General features: G+C 37.7%; 1 protein-coding gene across 4 annotated transcripts in view; it reads right to left on the reverse strand.

Annotated features, from left to right (window-relative positions):
• LOC148081706 (sodium/potassium/calcium exchanger 2-like) overlaps positions 1-16,002 on the reverse strand; it is a 44,403-nt gene extending 28,401 nt beyond the window's left edge. Inside the window, exons 1-2 of one of the 4 annotated variants that reach the window (XM_087788680.1) lie at positions 15,577-16,002; positions 13,643-14,686 (exon numbers count right to left, since the gene is read on the reverse strand). In XM_087788680.1, coding sequence (XP_087644806.1) covers positions 13,643-14,536 — 894 coding nt within the window. In that variant the 5' untranslated portion in view covers positions 14,537-14,686; positions 15,577-16,002. The remainder of the gene's footprint in view (positions 1-13,642; positions 14,687-15,576) is intronic. The other 3 variants (XM_087788679.1, XM_087788681.1, XM_087788683.1) reach the window with 3 other exon arrangements.
• Positions 16,003-21,388: the final 5,386 nt, after the last annotated feature.

Raw genomic sequence — 21,388 nt, forward strand, 5'->3', positions numbered from 1 at the left:
TATCTTGACTGGGATCACTCAGGGTTCTTTCCTCGGCCCGCAACTATTCACACCAACTCTCCCTCTACCAAATAAATATACTATAACGTGAATCAATGTCAGTCGTCCATTTTAATTTAGTTTTAGTATTTGTATTCTAGATCAAAGCTAGCTAGTTTATAGGTGGCCTGTTCAAATGTACCTAGATAATAGGTGACTATATACTGGGTGGTTAGTTAATAGGTAAATAGATAATAGGTGACTAGTTCATATGGCTCTATAACGTATTGATTTGACCAGCTATTCTATTGAAACCCCTTTTAACTTGAGGGCGCCACCTACTGAGATCTGAACAAAATGACACTTCGTGAAGCTTCAAGAACCCATAACTATAAACAAGCAAACCTAAAAATCACAGCAAGCTAAATATTTTTGGTATTTTTCTAAGATTTTCTGATTTAAAAAAATAAATAAAACATGAATCATTAAAATGTCTTTATGTTTCTCTCCTAGATGCACATGTTCTCTGGATGATAGAAACAGATCATGTATTTTGATACAAGGAAATAATACTTAAGGGGAAACAAATGAGATTTTACACTAAAACTTTGGTCCTAAAGTTCAACCCTTGAATAAGCTCCATGTTAGCACGTACTCTACACAAGTGGAACATGGTGCAGAGCGCTGGTCCATGAATGCGAGATGTTCGAGACACACTATTTTAAATGATGAGTTTAAAGAAAGGATGTGAAACTAACTCACTAACACAATCTCTTATCAGTCGAGGTCAAGGGTCAATCAAATTCCTTTTTAATTCAATAATAATTGACCTTTTTAAAACATTTTTAGGAACATTAATCGAGATAGTTGGACAGAAAAACCACACCGAGGTTCAAATGTCTCCTGATGGGTCAGTCGAGCGTTAAAGCAGCGAAGCTTTTACCTCCAAACTTTTCACACTGACTTTGCCTTTGAAAGTGGACGTTGTTCGCTCTCAGCAGGAGTGTTTCTGGCTCTGGCAGGCACCGTTAAGAGTCTATTTTTGAAACAAAAGCTAAGTACTTTGCCTTCATCTCTGAAAATCTGTGCATGTGTGAAGCGGCTCCACCTCCCAGGGAACAAACACGCCGCGTTCAGATCCCTGCTTTCTCAAGCTCGTTCAGAGAGAGACGACGAAATCTGTTCTTTTTAGCACAAACTTGGGTCTGATGAACGCAGGGAAACTTTTAAAGATGGACACTGTGATCCTTTGATTTAAGGTGACGATCATCTCGTCCACTTCAGCCCCAGTTTACAGCCGTTTTCACCGCCTGATGCTGTTATTTACATTCAGGTGCTGATATAGAAAGTCACTTCAGTTCTGGCATTAATATCAACAACATTGTTAGTCAAGATTATTCAGAAATGACTACTTGATTTAAACAAGGCTGCTCCATTTAAAATGTTCTTAAAAGTAGACATTTGGTTTATATTTTTAATTTCTCTCTTGCAGTAGTAACAATTGAGAATAAGGTACTGATTATGTCTCTGCTATTTTTTTTTTTAAATCTTTGTTCTTTATGTTCTTTATCTTTATCTTTAGACTTATATTGTATCATCTTGTTCTTTCGCTTTATTTCTCTTTGTTCTTGTTCTTATTTTATTTTGATTTATTTTTCATGAAAAAATGCTGTATTTGCTGTGGCTATTGGAAAAAAACAATTTAAAATAAAATTCTACCTTACCTTACCTTATTATGCAAGTCTAGTATCAGCGCCATCAGAAATCATGGTTTAATAATAATTTAATATTTCAAATGTTTAAACATTGATTTGAATTCAACTTGTTTTATTTATTTATCAAAATAAAAATCCTTTTTTTCTTTACACGTAGAGTTTGTTATTCCAAATCCAATTATTCAAATATACAATTACAAAATTCAATAATTGTATTTGTACCCTTTTAAATTGTAACATTTATGTTAAAATGTCAGTATAATACCAAAAGATATTTGATCAATATTTCAGCCAATCATGCGACACACTTGTGGTGTGGATTCAAAAAGAGTGGGTATATATATATATATATATATATATATATATACATATATATATATATATATATATATATATATATTTAAAAGGCTACGGATTTTAAAAAAACAATATTTTAGTAAATGTACTTTTTAATTATTGGAATAAGTATATCAAACTCCATATGCAAAAAAAATAATAATAATAATAATTCAGAAAATGTTAAAATTAAATTAAAAAGTAAAAATGTAATTACACCTTTCCAAAAATTCTGTAAATCTATTTAATCCAATGCCTTTTGTGTCTTGAAAATCAATTTGAGTTCAAATTAAATACACGTCATTTTATTTGTTTGGATAATTTAATGTACTTTGTATGATGGGAAAGTGAGTAGAAAATATAGAAATATGTCCGTCCAAAAGTTCTTTAAAATGATAAAATTACCTTCAGATGTTGTTACTCTAAGAACCTAAAAGTGAAAATCTTCAGTCTAGCTAAGTAAAAAAAAAACCTAATTGAAGGCGGTCCCTTATTTTTCTGTTGAAAAAACAACTCAAAACTCACACTTACGATGATGACCTGAGTGGAGAGTCAGATTAAGCGGTCGCACAAGGACACGATTACCGGGCTCTGTGACAGAGACTTGTTTCCGGTCCAGTTTTTTTTTTATTTTGATGATTAACGGTCTACTTTCTGCTGTTCTGACAGTTTTGGGATCATCCCACTAGGAAGAGTTGTGGGCGGCTCATTACTCCAGCGGTAAACATGATGACTAATAATCTCATATGGAGATTAATATGCTCTCTGGTGTTCTTACGTAAGGTCACATCATCGGGATCGTTCTCGGAAGTGGATCAGCCGACAGATCAACGTCCCCCGGGAGCCGCGTGACGACTGCTCGTGGAGAATTAACGCTGAACTGTGAGCGTCACGCAACAAATACATCCGGTAATTGATTACCTGGTCATCAGGAAGCTACGCAAATGAAGCGACACTGTTTTTAACGCAGCTTCAAAGATATTGAGTCCTTTAAGATCAGCGTTAATCCTGGATACCAACCCTCATCTAGATCCCTGGTGTACCTGGTCACTCACCTGGTAGAGTCCTATGGTAGAGCTAGAAATACAAGTCAGGATTTAGTATCAATTTCATTTCCTGGACATGGCCGTCATAGTTGACTAGATCAAAGGTGGCTAGTTGATAGTTGACTAGATCAAATGTAGCTAGTTTGTTAGTTGACTAGATCAAAGGTGGATAGTTAATAGTTGACTAGATCAAAGATGGCTAGTTGATAGTTGACTGGATCAAAGATGGCTAGTTGATAGTTGACTAGTTAAAATGTGGCAAGTTGATAGTTGACTAGATCAAAGGTGGATAGTTAATAGTTGACTAGATCAAAGTTGGATAGTTGACTAAAATGAAGGTGGCTAGTTGATCGTTGACTAGATCAAAGGTGGATAGTTGATAGTTGACTAGGTCAAAGTTGGATAGTTGATAGTTGACTGGATCAAAGATGGCTAGTTGATAGTTGACTAGTTAAAATGTGGCAAGTTGATAGTTGACTAGATCAAAGGTGGATAGTTAATAGTTGACTAGATCAAAGTTGGATAGTTGACTAAAATGAAGGTGGCTAGTTGATCGTTGACTAGATCAAAGGTGGATAGTTGATAGTTGACTAGGTCAAAGTTGGATAGTTGATAGTTGACTAAAATGAAGGTGGCTAGTTGATAGCTGACTACATCAAAGGTGGATAGTTGATAGTTGACTAGGTCAAAGGTGTATAGTTGATAGTTGACTAGATCATAGGTGGTTAGTTGAAAGTTGACTAGATCAAAAGTGGCTAGTTGATAGTTGACTAGATCAAAGGTGACCAGTTCATAGTTGGCTTCTTCATAGTTGATTATATCAAAGGTGGCTAGTTCATAGTTAACTAGATCAAGGGTGGCTAGTTCATAGTTGACTAGATCAAACGTAGGTATTTCATAGGTGGCTAGTTCATAGTTGACTAGATTATAGGTAACTAGTTCATAGTTAACTAGATCAAAGGTAGCTAGTTTATAGGTCGCCTTTAGGCGAGAAGTGTTCGGTGTGAGAGGCAACACGGTTATCACAGAACGATCAAAACATGGGATGTAAATGTATAAATTATAACTGTTATTTGCATGTTGCCGACTTCATAATCTGGGTTTTTTTCGTGATATCATTCCTTGAGTTTGGAACGGATCGTTACGGAAAGATGCCACAAGGACTCCTGCAGGACTCTTTAATCAATTATAAACCTTTTGGAAATTAAATCAGCAGCACAAACAATAGATTAAAGATAAACGCTTCTGTGTTTTTCTCTGGAAACAACGCTTTTTCAAGTCAAGAATCTATTCACATGCTAATTAGTAAGCCGTCCTTTTTTTCTAACGAGCAGAACTAATTACAGAAGCTGCCACCTCCTTGATTTCCCACAGGGCAACACTCAGCAAGACCGAGACAAAACTGGATTGCAAGTCGTGGGGAAGAAGTGTGGGCGCAATTAACCGGAATGTGCAAGAAAATAAAATCCTAAACTGGGCCGAATATGTATCGACTTTCCAGCGGGGATCTGGGAAAGTGCTACGTGGTGCAGTTAGAGGAGACAAAAGGTTTGTGTCGGACGTTGATGTTCCCTCCAGGAGTCTGCACTTTTATTCTGCAGCGCTGTCACTTCTGCGGGAGAACACGCTGCCCCACATTCGCTGTCTCAAATCAGCTTTAATTTTTGGCTTCACTCATGACAACGTGACTTCACCAAAAAGACATCAGAGGATTTTAGTGTCTGATGCTGATTATTTTTTTTAAAACTTCCTTGTTCAAATATTACAAATAAAATAACAAAAAAAAAAGACAATTTCGGATTTGTTCAAACCTCAACACCACACAATCAAAAGCATCACTAATGGCTACATACGAGAGAAAAGCAATAGTTTAAGTCCAAAATGATTGATTAATTATTAAGTGATTTAAAATAATATATCAACCAGTTTTGCAGCAGAAACAAACAAGTTTAAACCAAACTTGGTTGATATTCGATACCATGAACTAAGATTTGAGTTTTGACCAATCAGATACTCTGTCCTGTATTTGTTTTCTATTTTATAATTTAAATTAAAAAATAAATTTGAAGAAGGTGAGGTAAATTTTAGGATACATGACACATTTAAACCAGCCAAAACATGAATATTTATATTTTTATGTGGCTCCAAGTATAGGAGGAACACAAACAATTGTTTTATTCATTTATAGCAAGACTGAGTCTGGTTCTACTCAAGGTTTCTGCCCATTAAAAGGAGGTGTTTCCTTGCCACTGTTGCTTTTTGTGACTCACCAACACTCTCATTTTATTCATTAATTAATTTTCATTGGTATCAACAAGATCAAGGCTCAGATAATGAAAATAATAATTGAATCAGAAATTAACATGCAAATTGGATCAATAAATACAAGTTTCAAATTCAGGGAATTGAGTTTATGAAGGCGTGGTTCAACCAATCATGTCATGTTCCTCCTGGATATGAATCAGACACTTCTATTGCCAACATGCTTTAAATTTATAATTTCTCAAGTAGTTAAATTAATGTAATACAGATGAAGCATCATTAAATAAAATGTGTCTATATGTATTTAACGTATGGTAAAATGTATTTTAGGTTCAATTTAACAATGAAAAAGCGAAGAAAAAATGTGAATTGTGCTGGTAAATAATAGAATAATGAAGACAGTTTTCAACCTTTCAAAGTAAACAAAGCAAAAATAAAATATGTGTTTCTTACATGATTAATTTAACAGGAAATGGGCTTTTAACTCCAACCATTGTAACAAAGTAGCTTATTTCATGGAAACCACAGAAGCACTCTAGCAGATCCTCGCAGCTACTTTTTATTGAAAAGCATTTAACCGTGGGGTTTACATGCTGCAAAGACCCTCTGCTGGCCCGACCACAGGGCGTGATACGACGGGCAGCAATTATCAGCATTTCCAGGAAGGCTGCACGCTCGGCCCCCAGCGCTTAAATCGTAATTGGGGTCAAAGTTGTGTAGCTTCAAATGTGTTTTTAAAGGAGTATTAAAGCAAGTAAGGATGTCACGATCACACACGAGAGATCATTCCTCGTCCTATTGTTAGCACAATAAAGCTTTACATTTCTAGTTAGGTCAAGACTGTTTATTTATGTGGCAGTTTTTATTTATTTATTGCAATGTAGTTTGTTTTTTTTAATCATTGAATGTACATTTAAAAATAGAGATATATATCAAATTAATTTTACACATAGATATTCTCATTTTAATGACTAAAAAATAAATGTTCTAAATAGAAAAAGATTGGTATAATAGTGCCGCCAGACAAAACCGACGCTGTCATGTGATCGTCTGCGTGTCATGTGATTGGCTGAAAGTATCGATCAAGTAGCTCGGTACTCTATTGGATTTGTCTGGTGACACTATGATACCAACATTTTTTAACATTGGATTTAAAAGACTATGAATTCAAAATGATTGAATTTTAAAATATACATTTTAAAATTACTGTTATTATAATATCAAACTCCACGTGTAAATACGATTTTTAAAATATATATAATAATTCAATGCTTAAAAGAATTTAGAAGAACATTTCAATAAAAAAACGAATTCTAAAATGTTCAAAAGGTTGGATTTGAACTATAAATTCAAACATTCAATATTCTGATACCATATGATATACATCAGTATTTTTATACATATATATACTTTGAAATGCAATTGATTCACATTTACGTATCAAATTGGTTCAGTTGTCTTTGCGTCGTCACTGTTTGCTCAACAAACAACAAGCTTTATCTAGAAGCTCATCAGAGGGAATCCCTGCTGTCGGTCGTGACGCCTCGTGTCGAGTCAGGTGGTGAGAAGTCACCGTAGTCAGGTGGTTAGAAGTCGTATCGAGGCGTCTGATTGCAATTAGTCCCAATTGCAAAATCATCCCAATTCCCCAGCTGATACCCTCCGGGAATTATGGGTAGACTGTGAACAAGGTTGTTTTGTTTTTTTTAATTTTCCAGGAAATCCACGTGCACTTTTTTCCATGGCATTGATGCTGGTGTGTCACCAGATCTTGTTGCCCTTCACGGGATGCATTTACAGTGCAGCTACATTAGCTAATTCCAGTCCGGTGCCAAAAATAACTGTAGGTCAATAAAGCTCTTAGTTTCACGCAATGTTTCACCTTCAGGAACCCCCCCCCCCCCCCCTCCCACGTCCTCACCCCCGCCTCCCAAACCGAGTCTTTCATTTCTAGATGGATGCTGGCGTCGATAGGCTCCTGATCAACACCGTCATATATGTCGTTCGCCTCGGGAGAAACATCTAGAGTCGTGTGCAGGAGCTCCACATCCTGCACACGGTGAAGGTCATTGTCGTGACCTTCTGCTACATCAAGAGGTTGTTTTTTTTATCATCCTGGCAGCGTAGTATTAGTGTGTAGTGTCCGACATCTTTTACGGCAGGAAGCTTTGATAATGAGATTCTATTATTTATATAGTGAAATTAAGTAAACAGTTTAAATGTTTTTTTCAATTATTTGTTTTAACCTAATGGTGTCTCTGGTTCAAGGCGCACAAGCTCCCTGGTTTTCACAAATACAGAAGCAGCGGGCATTCGGGTCATCTTGACCCTGAGATTACACAATGGTTTAATAATAGAATACAATTTTTAGATTTTGAAAGGTTTGGTTTTTAATCATTTACTAGCCTTTTTAACGGTTTAACTATGATACTAGATAGTATGATCTTGTTCTTTCTCTTTATTTCTCTTTGTTCTTTTTCTTATTTTATTTTGATTATTTTATGAAGAATTGCTGTATTTGCTGTGGATAATTTGGAAAAAAAACAATTTCTAACAATATAGTTCTACCTAACCTAACCTAACCTATTGTCTGATGGCAATAACATTCCTACATTTTTATACTGAATTTAAAAGCCTGCCAGAGAATATCAGACCTGATATGTAGAGGAAATAATTTATTCTGAAAACATCCATTTTTTTATTAAATTATTAATTTAAAGAAAAAAGTTTCAATATAAAAATGATTGAATACAATTTTATAATTAAAAACAACAACAATATTTCAATAAACAAGCTGCAATCTTAAATTCACTGATTTACTTCCATATCCGAGTATTTCTCTAATCCACTGTATTCCTAACGCTCTGGTTTTTAACCTTCAAGCCCTTGTATATTCATCACGAGTCTAAAAGAAACAATGTATGTCGGCGCCTCACGTGTCCATCTATGGATCCTTGATCATGTCTCAGTTTCAAAATCACAAGTTTCAGACAGAAGCTGATAAAGGCCAGAGTCCTGATCCACCACAGGACCAGGAGCCCGCGGCAGCACCGAGGATCTGTGTGACCGATGCTGCCGGGGGTTCTGGACGTTATAAATAGCTCTTAATGCACGAGAGGTCATTCCCTCTTATATGTGACCAATATACTGCTGCGCTCGCACACTATTAACCCCACACTTGTCTCGGTCTTTGACAAAGGATTGAGATTAGATCGTCAAGTCTTCATACTTCACCTACAACGACAACGTTCATCAGAGGCGACTCTTCAACAAGTTGTATATTATTAGGTCCGATTCTGAGAGCAATATAGTAAAAACGTGCAGTAATTTAAATATAGAAGTATACCTGTACCATCAGAATATTGAAGCATCAATTTTATTGAATTTTGAAAGTTGACAAAAGATTTTGAATAATTGCAATATAAAACAATCTTTATTTTGGCGATTTATTATTGAATTTAAGAAAAGCTAATGATGTAAAAGTATTGTTTGTTCATTTCTTTTTTTATTATTGAAATTACAAAATCTAACTTGAATCTAACTGAAAAAGATTTTTGTAAAAAACAACAACATTTATTTTAATTAAATTCAGTAATTAAAAAATACAAATATAACATTTTAAAAATGAAAACATTAAAATCAATAATGCTACGTTAATATTTGTTATGAATCGTAAGGAATTCAACCTTTAAACATATACATTTGATTATTTTAAATATAATTTCATGAAGTTTCAACATTTGAAATGTTAAAATTCAAACATACACTATTGACACTGATATGAATCCATATTTAAACTGACGCCATGCTAACCAACCTAATTTAGCTTAAATGCTAATGAGCTAACATGGAATTCTGAAGTGATTTCTTTAATCATAACTTGCTAACGTGCTAATCCCACAATCTTCGACTACCAAAGGCTCTTTTTCAACGCTATGAAACGCCAAAATAAAGAAAAAGACTGTCGTGAGAAAAGGGCCAGCGGTCGACTATACGTCGATAAGGTCACGTCCATACTTCTTGGCATGTGTCCACACATGGCGAGGTCATGATGTAAGCGTAATTACACGCCGCGGGTCGGCCTGACGCGCAGCCAGGGCGGACACGTGACCTCTTACGCTGCTTGAGCAGACGACATGTATCGCTTCACGGTAATCGGAAGTTTGTTGACGGGCTTGGTGAGTCACCAGCAGCACTAGACTAAGAAGCTTAACTCCAACAGGACACTCTCTTGAACTTCGACCCCTTGAACCCTGCGTCTTTGACTTGCGAAATAAACACTGAGGGATGACTCGTATAGATATTACATCCGACTCAAACAAGAATACTAGTTCAACTTGTGCTGCAGCAACAATGATATTAGCATTAGCAGTACCAGCATAAACCCTCTTATTAGCTGCATTAGCTTTAGCATTACAAGACTTAACCATGATAACAGCAGCATTAGCATTGCCAGCAGAAACAATGGTAACAGCTTCATGAGTGTTAGCATTGCCAGGAGAAACCATGGGAGAAGGTTGATGAGTGTTAGCATTAGCAGATGAAACCATGGCAACAGCTTCATGAGTGTTAGCATTAGCAGATGAAACTATGGTAACAGATTCATGAGTGTTAGCATTAGCAGATGTAACGATGGTAACAGATTCATGAGTGTTAGCATTAGCAGATGAAACTATGGTAACAGCTTCATGAGTGTTAGCATTAACAGATGAAACCATAACAACAGCTTCATGAGTGTTAGCATTAGCAGATGAAACCATGGCAACAGTTTCATGAGTGTTAGCATTAGCAGATGAAACCATGGCAAAAGCTTCATGCTATTAGCATTAGCAGATGAAACTATGGTAACAGCTTCATGTGTGTTAGCATTAGCAGATGAAACCATGGCAATTGCGGCATTAGTGTTAGCATTAGCAGATGAAACTATGGCAATAGCTACATTGGTGTTAGCATTAGCAGATGAAACTATGATAACAGCTGCATAAGTGTTAGCATTAGCAGATGAAACCAGGGCAATAGCTTCATGAGTGTTAGCATAAGCAGATGAAACCAAGGCAACAGCTTCACGAGTGTTAGCATTAGCAGATGAAACCATGGCAACAGCTTCATGAGTGTTAGCATTACCAGCAGAAACCATGGTAAAAGCTGCATTAGTATTACCAGCAGAAACAATGGTAAAAGCTGCATTAGCATTAACATTACCAGCAGAAACCATGGTAAAAGCTGCATTAGCATTAGCATTACCAGTAGAAACCATGGTAGCAGCTACATTAGCATTGCCATCAGAAACCATAATAACAGCTTCATGAGTGTTGGCATTAGCAGATGAAACCATGAAAACAATTTCATAAGTGTTAGCATTAGCAGATGAATCCATGGCAATAGCTGCATTAGCAGATGAATCCATAGTAAAAAAATTGCACAAGTCTTAGCATTACCAGTAGAAACCATGGTTACAATTGCGTGAGTGTTAGCATTAGCAGATGAAACCATGGCAACAGCTGCATTAGTGTAAGCACCATCCATCTGCTATAGTATTTGCATTGCTAAGCAGTGGTAGTGGTAACTATTGTATTTTAATTTGCTGTAGCCGCAGAGCTGATAAGTAGCAAAATCTGCGGGGATTAGACATAGTAGAATTATAAAAGAATTAGGAGCCATTACGTCAGAAACAGAAGGACTAAATTTAGCATGTGTATTGTTTGTACTCCGATTTATTTAATGTGAATTTATCGCTTTAACATTAATAAAATGTCAATTAAATGAGACGGAAGGTTAACTTCATGGCATGGAAATAAAACAGGAATTGAGGTACAGAACATGGTGTCTTTGAACAATCATCCTCTTCTTAAGGTATAAAAGACTTTGAAAAACACCAGCAAGTCGACAACAAAATAGCTCAAAAACCACAATGTTCTTAAGACACATAAATCAGACTGAAATCCATTTGAGATACTGCTGTATGTTCTTAAAAAAAAACCTCTGTTAAAAACAATATCATGAAGAGGAATCAGCCAAAATTCACCGAAAACGGTGCAAAATACCAGCATATTTATGTTAGACTAAGAGGGAAATACTTTTACAGATTTGTCCAGAGAGCTTTGTATTTTCCTTTTGAAATAATAAAACCATCAATTAGTAACTGCATTCTGTTTACCTGGCTGTTTTCTTTAAGATTGTAAAACATATTTTAATACACTTTTTGTACTATTTAAAACATGATTGGTATGTTGCAGTAAGTACAAGAAAAAATCCAGATGGGAGGGATTTTCACGAATGATTAAATAAACATCTTGTACTTAAATCTATTGGACTCAAAAGCAATTTTTCAATATGTTTTCATAAAAAAGGGCTCACCTCTTAATAACTTATAGGCCAGCAGGTGTCCAAAATACATGCACGCAAAGTCACACACACACTAGAGTCAGCGAAAAACACCCAGAATCCATTGCAGCTCAAGGTCACCTTTGCTGGCTCTGAGCCTTTTTTTTTTTTTTTTTTTTCCTCCACAAACAAACTCAGCAACATTCTCCTGCGCCCGGTGACGCCGGCTTCCTTGAGAGTTCCCGACCATATTGTGCGACCGGCCGCTTCAAACGTCCTTCATTAATCCAGATTTAACGAGAGCTTTACAATACAACTTTGGCACAATTTTTTTTTTTATTAATTTCCATCTCATGTCACAAAGAAGTCTAAATCCATTGCAGATAATCTGTACAACAGTATCAGATTTGCAGCGTGAGAGGTTTGCTCTCAAGTGCACGAGTCTATGGAGTAATTGTTTATTTTCAAGACCATCACCCTTTCCTTCGTACGCTAGCGTTTTTTTATTTTCAGACCCAATCTTGACCTTGGAGTAGCAAAGAGCCGCACAGATTTCCGAAGAGATTTGTTTTTCAGACACAATTGCAAGAGCTTAACCCAGAATGATACATTTGACTATTCTATTAATCCCACTGTGGGATGAAGTCAGCTGTTGCGCTGCTGGAACTCTACACGGAGGATGAAATTGACTTTTTTTTTTATCCTACTAACTCAAACAAAATGTTCCTTAAAATGGTCATCATGTTCTCAGTATGATGGAGATTTTCACCGAGCACCAGTTTTTGGAATTTTTTTTGTGACCTCTTGGAACCGGATAATCCAAAAATGCAATCAAGATGAATCAAGTTGAAATCTCATTTAAAGTCAAAATAAAAACAAATCTACCTGCCTGTTTGACATCCATCTTATCCATCCTTCTATCATCCATCCATCCTTCTATCCATCTGTCAATCCATCCATCCATGTTTCCATCCATCCATCCATCCATCCATTCATCCTTATATCCATCTGTCAATCCATCAAACCATCCATCCTTCTATCCATCCATCCTTTTATCAATCTTTTAATCAATCATACCATCCATTATGCTATCCATCCATCCGTCCATCCTTCAAACCATCCATCAAATCATCTATCCATCCATCCATCTATCCCTTGAACCATCCATCGAACCATCCATCCATCCATCCATCCATCCATCCATCCATCCGTCCGTCCATCCATCCATTCACCGATCCATCCATCCATCCATCCATCCATCCATCCATCCATCCATCCATCCATCCATCCATCCATCCATCCATTCACCGATCCATCCATCCATCCATCCATTCACCGATCCATCCATCCATCCATCCATCCATCCATTCACCGATCCATCCATTCATCAAATCATCCATCCATCCATCCATTTATCAAACCATTCATCCATCCATTCAACCAATCTATATATTGAAAATCTTGAGATGACTCGTTATTTGACGCTGGAATACTTACTAATAAAGTTTAATTATAATGGTCAATTATTTTTGTGAATTATCCATAATCTATCATATATTATACATGTATGATCACGTACTGAATATCTAAGTATCTGTCAAATCACATGTTAATAGGAAATATAATGATCTGATTTAGTTTGGTGGAGGAGTTGTGGCATCAGTTGTTTCTGTTGGAGAACATCAGAGTTTCTAGTCGAAAACAAGCTTAATTGTAGGGAGGAAAATATATAATTAACATAAATCTTAATTTTGCCGAGATAAAACTCACATTGCAGTGAAAACGCTCAAGTGAAAATCTTCTTCACTTTTGTCTCCCTTAACTCAGAATAACGTCTCTCTGATGTTGTCAGAGGCTCAAAGCTCTATAAAAAGCTCAGAATGATATGCAGAAGTTTGATCGTAAAGGTGCAAGAAGAGGCTGAAGATAGAAAATGGTTGGAATGTAGTGGAACAATCTGATGTCACTTGAGGAACTCACCTTGGGCTGAACCTCCACCTCCACCACCTGGTTCTTGTGCATGCAGTTTTTCACGAAGCCCTCCACTTTGCTGTTGAACTTCATGAAAATGACATACGCAGCATATCCTGACAGGAGCATGACACTCTCCCACACTGAGATGATGTTGTCCAGGAAGAAGATGATGAGCATGATCAGATCCAGGATGTAGAAGGAGACGTCGCGGAACAGAGGCCACCACGTCAGGTTGAGGATCTCCTTGGAGAAGATGGCACACATCCCGATGACGAAGAGGATGTTGAAGACGGCCGAGCCCACGATGGTCCCGATGCCCACGTTGCTGTGCGAGATGAAGACCCCGATGATGGAGGTGAAGAGCTCTGGGGCCGAGCCCCCGGCCGCCATGAAGGTGGCGCCCGCAACATCGTCGGAGATGCTGAACTTCTCGGTGATGACGGTGAGGGCCGGCACGAAGAACTCGTCGCACACGATGGCTAAGGCGATGAACATGTAGATCATGCCGAACATGTGAAGGACCACCGCACCTTGGCGCCTCTGCGACAGGTCAAAGAGGTCTCGGGGGTAATCCCCATGGCTGTCGTTCCCGTCAGCCGTGGACTGCATGACGACAGGTGCGTCGTCTGAAACATTGTCCCGTATAAAGAGTAGAGTCCTGTGGGGGGCCGAGTGCAGGAGACCTTCTTGAGGGAGCTCTGCCTCACCCAGAACCATGGACCTCCAGGTCAAGGCACTGAGGGAGACAGCACTTATGGCGACCAGGCTAATGACCAACCCGTAGATCCGCACGGGTCGCAGCTTTTTCCGCAGGTTTCGGCAACTCCGCGCTCTGCAGGAGGCGCCCAACAGGGGGCGATGCTCCGCCGCATCTTCACCGTGTAGTTGTTGCGAGCCCATCTTTCAGCTCTAGAGGGTCCTCAAGCTCAGTCGCTGTTAGAAGACCAGACCTGATCGGGGACTCTGCATGTTGGTTCCTTCGGCTTCAGTGACAGAATTCCTGGTTCTTCCCGGGATCTGGTTTCCCAAACGATGTCTTCATAGTCTTGGCTGGAAGATTATTCAAAGATGGTTAATACCTTAGTGTTTGTATCTTAAATAAAGTTCATTAGATCGAGGAATATTGTTCTTAATATTCCTGTATCTTTTCCACAGAGTGACACATCTATCTTCCACATTTATCACCTGATCTTTTTGAGCCGACCATCCGGTGGATCAGAGACTAAACCCTGGGCCCCCCTCGTCGCACGGACAACGCTTTAAAAACATGTCCATTTGAATTTTGACACCGAGATTCCTGTTTCTCATTAAAATATATATATTTTGTAAAAACTAGCGCGGTCACGCCGAGAAGCGTAAAGGCGCATCAAAACAACACCGTAATCCTGATTTCATCGTAGATCGAACAACACGATTTTTTTTTTAGACCAGGATCTACCATAAATGTTTTCCCAACAGCAGGAAAAGAAGCAGGACAAGTGAAGGCGATCTTGGATAAAGAGGAAGTTTGGAGCTGTTAAATATGATCTGACTGTGATTGAAGATATTTGTGTAATTACAAATATTAAATGTTTTACATATAAATAGACTTTTGTATTTCAACTGATATCAATCTCAGGAAATTCATAAATAACAACTGCTGTTTTAATGGTTTAAATTGAAGATTTTTTTTTTTTTTAATGAGGTTATTGAGATTTTAAAAAAACGCGACTACTCGGTAAACACGCAGGGTGGTGGGTCCAGCCTCCAGCTCGGGATGGTGGACCAGGAATGTGAGATGATGCGTCTCCACCTGGAGAGACTCGCGAGGCCAAAAACATGATCCACCGCGTCCTGCTCGACTTCCACACCGATGCCCTTCACATGACAACTCTTGTTTTCCACGCGTGTCCTTTCCCCACAACATCCTCCCCCAGTTTCCATGGCGATGTCGTTCTTACCTTCAGCTCCCCCCCTCCCAAAAAAAAAAAAAAAAAAAAAAAGAAGGCAAGAAAGAAATGGTCCACCGAGCGCGGCAGGTTCGGAGCTCAGGAGTCCGTCCGGTGGCGACGCTGCTGCGGGTCCCTGGCGGCGGAGGAGGAGCCCCGGCTGGTGTGTCTCCTCACTGCGGAGATGTCAGCGTCCTCTCCCCGGATTCTCACTTCCGACGCGGAGCGCAGGTTTGCGGAATATTGAGGCAGGTGGCGGCGCTGCTCTCCTGCAGGCTGTGATGCTGATGATGCTGCATCTGGAGGGAGGAGTTGCCGTGGTGACACTGCAAGGTCCGCTGGTTCCGTCTGCGAGCAGGTGGAGTCGCCAGCAGAACTCAGTGGGATCGACGCCCTTCAGCTCAGATGGATTTGTCCCTTGACCTTTAAACTGGCTGTTTTTTTCCTGATCTTACTTTCTTTTTTTTTATCAAGACGTAGTTTGATGCCTATATATTTTAATTTAGGTCATTTTAATGTTAAGTTTAGATTTTACATCCATCCACCATTGTTGTATTTCTTAGATAAGACTATCCAGTATTATTCTTATCATGATTCTATATATATACATTTTAAAATCAACAATTATGGTTTTATTTTGTCTCCATTTTTTGAATGAAAGGTGAACCATCAGAGCTGCGACTAATCCCCCCCCAAAAAATATTTTACAATTAATTGTTATTTCTGTCACTTATTTTCCCATTGAGGAACTTCTCAATTTTTATAAAAGCCAAATTCAATTTTTGTTTGAAACCCAAGTCGCTAGTAAACTAAATGCCTCTCAAATAATTCCCATTTTCACTTTAAAACACTTAACACCAACTTACATTAAAGAACATTTGTGTCGATGTAAAGTGCATCATCTAAATCTGGAGACATGTTTGGTCAGTTGAAGATTACTGGGAAAAAAAATTGATTTTACATCCATCAACCATTGTTGTATTTCTTAGATAAGACTATCCAGTATTATTTTTGTATTATGATTCTATCTATATACATTTTAAAATCAACATGAATTATGGTATTATTTTGTCTCCATTTTTGAATGAAAGGTGAACCATCAGAGCTGCGACTAATCCCAAAAAATATTTTTTTACAATTAATTGTTATTTCTGTTACTTATTTTTCCCATTGAGGGACTTCTCGAAGATTTCTATAAAAGCCAAATTCAATTTTTGTTTGGAACTCAAGTCGCTAGTCAATTAAATGATTCTCAAATAATTGCCATTTTCACTTTAAAACACTAAACACCAACTTACATTAAAGAACATTTGTGTCGATGAAAGTGCATCATCTAAATCTGGAGACATGTTTGGTCAGTTCTTGTTTGGCTGACGCGTCATCTGATTGGTCAAATGTCATAAGAAAATCTATTTTTTTGTTATTAGCAAATTATGAAATAATCTACCTTAAAAAATAATGGTAGTGTAACTGAATTAACATGTTACACGTTCAAACTTTTGTAAATGAAATACTTTTGAATCCTTACGACATATATAAATCAAATGTATCAAACGACAGACACAGAAAAGCATAACAGAAACATTAAATTCTATGAATTATTTCATACTTTTTTAATTTACATTATGAAAATAGATGAAAAGATTACTCTTGTTTTCTTTAAACAATGATTATCAATGAAGTACTAACTCTTGTGTATATATTGTGACGCAACGAAAAGAAAACTTAAAATACTTAAAAGCAAGTGTCATGTGGATTCATGTAATTATATAAGTGATGAAAATGAATCAATCTTAATTTAACCTCTTCAGAACTATTTTCTTTTTGTTGATATATTTAGTAAGTAAATCATTTGTATACTGTATATAGGGTCACAAAGCTGTTCAAACAAATGTACCTTCATCCTCACTACACACTTAAAAACAACATAAGGTGAAGAAAACATGCTGCTATAATCTAACACGACCGTATATATTACATGATACCATCAAGTATCGTCTCCCTCGTCCTCCTCGTATCATGTATCACTGCGACAGAATACCAAAGGCTGAATTCATCTCCTACTGGCAACATGTCGCTTTCTGCTCTCATTCACCGGCCCATCAATAATAATCAACGATTTCATGCCATTATTGCACTTATTGATTACCTTTGTGACCGTGTCACATCACTCGCTATTCACGCAGACGACCCCCGAGACGCTTTTATGACCGTCGTGTCATTCATACTCCCACGCCGATGTGAGCCGAGATTTACTGCTCGTACTCAACACAAATGGAATGTTTCAAGCCGATTCAAGCTCATGTTGACACATTAAAACACACTTTTATGTCATTTCTGCTGACGTAAACAAGTTTCCTCCAGTTTTTGAACATTTCTTTTTACTTCTCATATTGTTCTCCTTCATGTATCTAATGCTGATGTCAAACTCATTACATTTAGAATTAAATCATAAATGTTCGTGTTGATGAGCTGATCTAATGCATCTGTATCCATGTTACTTTCCTTGATACGATGCTGGTTCTGGTCGAGGTTTCTGCCTCATTGTGATTCCCTAGGATGTGTTTTTCTCTTCTAACATATATTTACACTGCAAACTGTCTCGGGACGACTCTGTTATGATTTGACACTTTAAATAAAGTTGAGTTTAAATGGGTGCAGTGTTGTTTTATATATATTAACAATACTGTATCAATATTCCCTTGATCTGTATCCTCTTCATAAAGAAAATTGTAAAGAAAAGGCTTTAAAGACATTTCTATCATAGCTTGACCGGAAGGTCACCTTGACCGTGACCTTTGTTAAATAAAAGAAAATCCAATTCAGCTTTTCAATAAATAAAATATGACCAATTAATTAATGCTTAGAAAGACACATCATTTGAATTTCAAAAATTGTGATTTATTTTTTATTTTTTATTTAAAGCTTTAACTACTGATGAGATAGCAACATCTTGTTAGCTAGTCATTATCTATTGTTGTGTAACCAAAAAAAAGGTAAGCTAGTTGCTAACTACTGTTGAGTTAGCAACAACAGGTTAGCTAGTTGTTAACTACTGTTGTAATACCAACATCTGGTTAGCTAGTAACTAGCTACTGTTGTGTAACCAAAAAAGGTTAGCTAGTTGTTAACTACGGTTGAGTAACCAACAACAGGTTAGCTAGTCATTAAAAACTGTTGTGATAACAACAACAATTAAGTTGTTTGTTAAATACTATTATGTTGACAACAACAGGTTAGCTAGTTGTTAAATACTGTTAACTAAAAACTATTGAATACAAATATGTCTGACTTCATTAAGAAAAGTAAATTCTGTAACACCAGAGTCAAGTACTGGACAATACTATTCATATATCCTTGTTACTACACTATCACAACACCAGAGTCAGGTACTCGACAATACTACACATATATCCTTGTTACTACACTATCACAACACCAGAGTCAGGTACTCGACAATACTACACATATATCCTTGTTACTACACTATCACAACACCAGAGTCAAGTACTGGACAATACTACACATATATCCTTGTTACTACACTATCACAACACCAGAGTCAAGTACTCGACAATACTACACATATATCCTTGTTACTACACTATCACAACACCAGAGTCAAGTACTGGACAATACTACACATATATCCTTGTTACTACACTATCACAACACCAGAGTCAGGTACTCGACAATACTACACATATATTCTTGTTACTACACTATCACAACACCAGAGTCAAGTACTGGACAATACTACACATATATCCGTGTTACTACACTATCACAACACCAGAGTCAGGTACCCGACAATACTACACATATATCCTTGTTACTACACTATCACAACACCAGAGTCAGGTACTCGACAATACTACACATATATACTTGTTACTACACTATCACAACACCAGAGTCAAGTACTGGACAATACTACACATATATCCTTGTTACTACACTATCACAACACCAGAGTCAGGTACTCGACAATACTACACATATATCCTTGTTACTACACTATCACAACACCAGAGTCAGGTACTCGACAATACTACACATATATCCTTGTTACTACACTATCACAACACCAGAGACAAGTACTGGACAATACTACACATATATCTTTGTTACTAGACTATCACAACACCAGAGTCAAGTACTGGACAATACTACACATATATCCTTGTTACTACACTATCACAACACCAGAGTCAAGTACTGGACAATACTACACATGTAAACTTGTTACTACACTATCACAACACCAGAGTCAAGTACTGGACAATACTACACATGTAAACTTGTTACTACACTATCACAACACCAGAGTCAAGTACTGGACAATACTACACATGTAAACTTGTTACTACACTATCACAACACCAGAGTCAAGTACTGGACAATACTACACATGTAAACTTGTTACTACACTATCACAATAAATAAAACTAAATGTTATGAAGACGCAGGGTTTAAAGAAACTGACATCAATATTTTACCTGTTATAACTTGACCTTCTGTCCATAGTATGAGTCAATTATATTATATTTACAAAGTCTCAACAATAATTTCAATAAAAGAGAACAAATCAATAACTAGCTGTCTCCACGAGTTATAAACACCAAGACATGAGGGCCTCAATAAAACCTTGGAGAGTAAATATGCCTCCGACCAAGATAGAAACTAAACTAAACCTCTTCACTATGGGAGCAGAAGCGACGACTAACAAGAAGAATCCATGTTTCTCCGACACAAATAACTATAACCTCCTCTTGTGTTTTTGAAGGCGCGATTCAAAGAACGTATTGATCACGTCAGCTCCTCTTACCATCAGCTATTGTTAGATGACATCAATAATCACGTTCCGGTCTTCCCCAAGGTCACCGGTGTCATCCTGAACGTCGATACCCGAGAACATAAGAGCGAGCGCCGCGAGTGCTTTCTTGACAGATGCAGTTGGATCTTGTGTAACCATCAATGCTGTAAGCCATTGATGTACAACAATTCTTCTGAGTCTGTTTAAAAACTGGGGCGAGGAAGTCCGGGGTCAGTTCGAATACATATCTGGTCGTATCTAAGTCCAATTGGACCTACACGTCTGGATTCTTAACTCAGAGGTAGCTTAGACATCCAGGAGAGGCTCCGAGTAGAAACTGGAAGACGTCGGGGTCAGGGTTACGTTGCAAGGACATACTGGAGGAAGTAAATCCCAAAGTTGGCCAGAAAGCCCCTTGGAGATCCAGAGGAGGCTTCAAAGGAGCTGGTTTTGTTGATGGTTTTTAGAAGAACACCTCGAAAGGCAACCATCCTCTTGACCTAGCCTACACACCATATGTAGAGTGAGATCAACAGACGGATCAACGTCAGCAGTTATGCAGACGATGCACCTATTTGTGGTGGTGAAAAGAGAGCTGAGCCAAAAGACGAAACGAGCTGAAGTGAGTGTTCTCCCTTAGAGACAGGGTGAGAAACACCACCATCTGGGTGACATCTCCTGGGCTCCATGCCCTGAACACCTCACCAGTGGAGGACCAGGGCGGGGAGGACTTGAAATGCAGGAGAGATTTTATACCTCAGAAAAAGAGAGTCTGGGCCTCACAGCAAAAGAAGACAAGATTCAAGGTCTTCAAGGTCTTGCAGATTGAAGTATACAAAGGACTTTTTTCCTCACAAGAGGTTTTGTCGTCTGGGGCGAGAGAGTATTCATCTGAGAAGATGCTCATCGTTCACTGAAAAACAAAACCAAATCTCAATCTGGTTCGTCTCTTACACGTATGTTGATTATTACCCCGTGCACCTCCCGACCCCCCACTGCTGACCAATC

This window comes from Callionymus lyra, chromosome 4 (assembly GCF_982586985.1).
Source record: "Callionymus lyra chromosome 4, fCalLyr1.hap1.1, whole genome shotgun sequence".
NCBI lineage: Eukaryota > Metazoa > Chordata > Actinopteri > Syngnathiformes > Callionymidae > Callionymus > Callionymus lyra.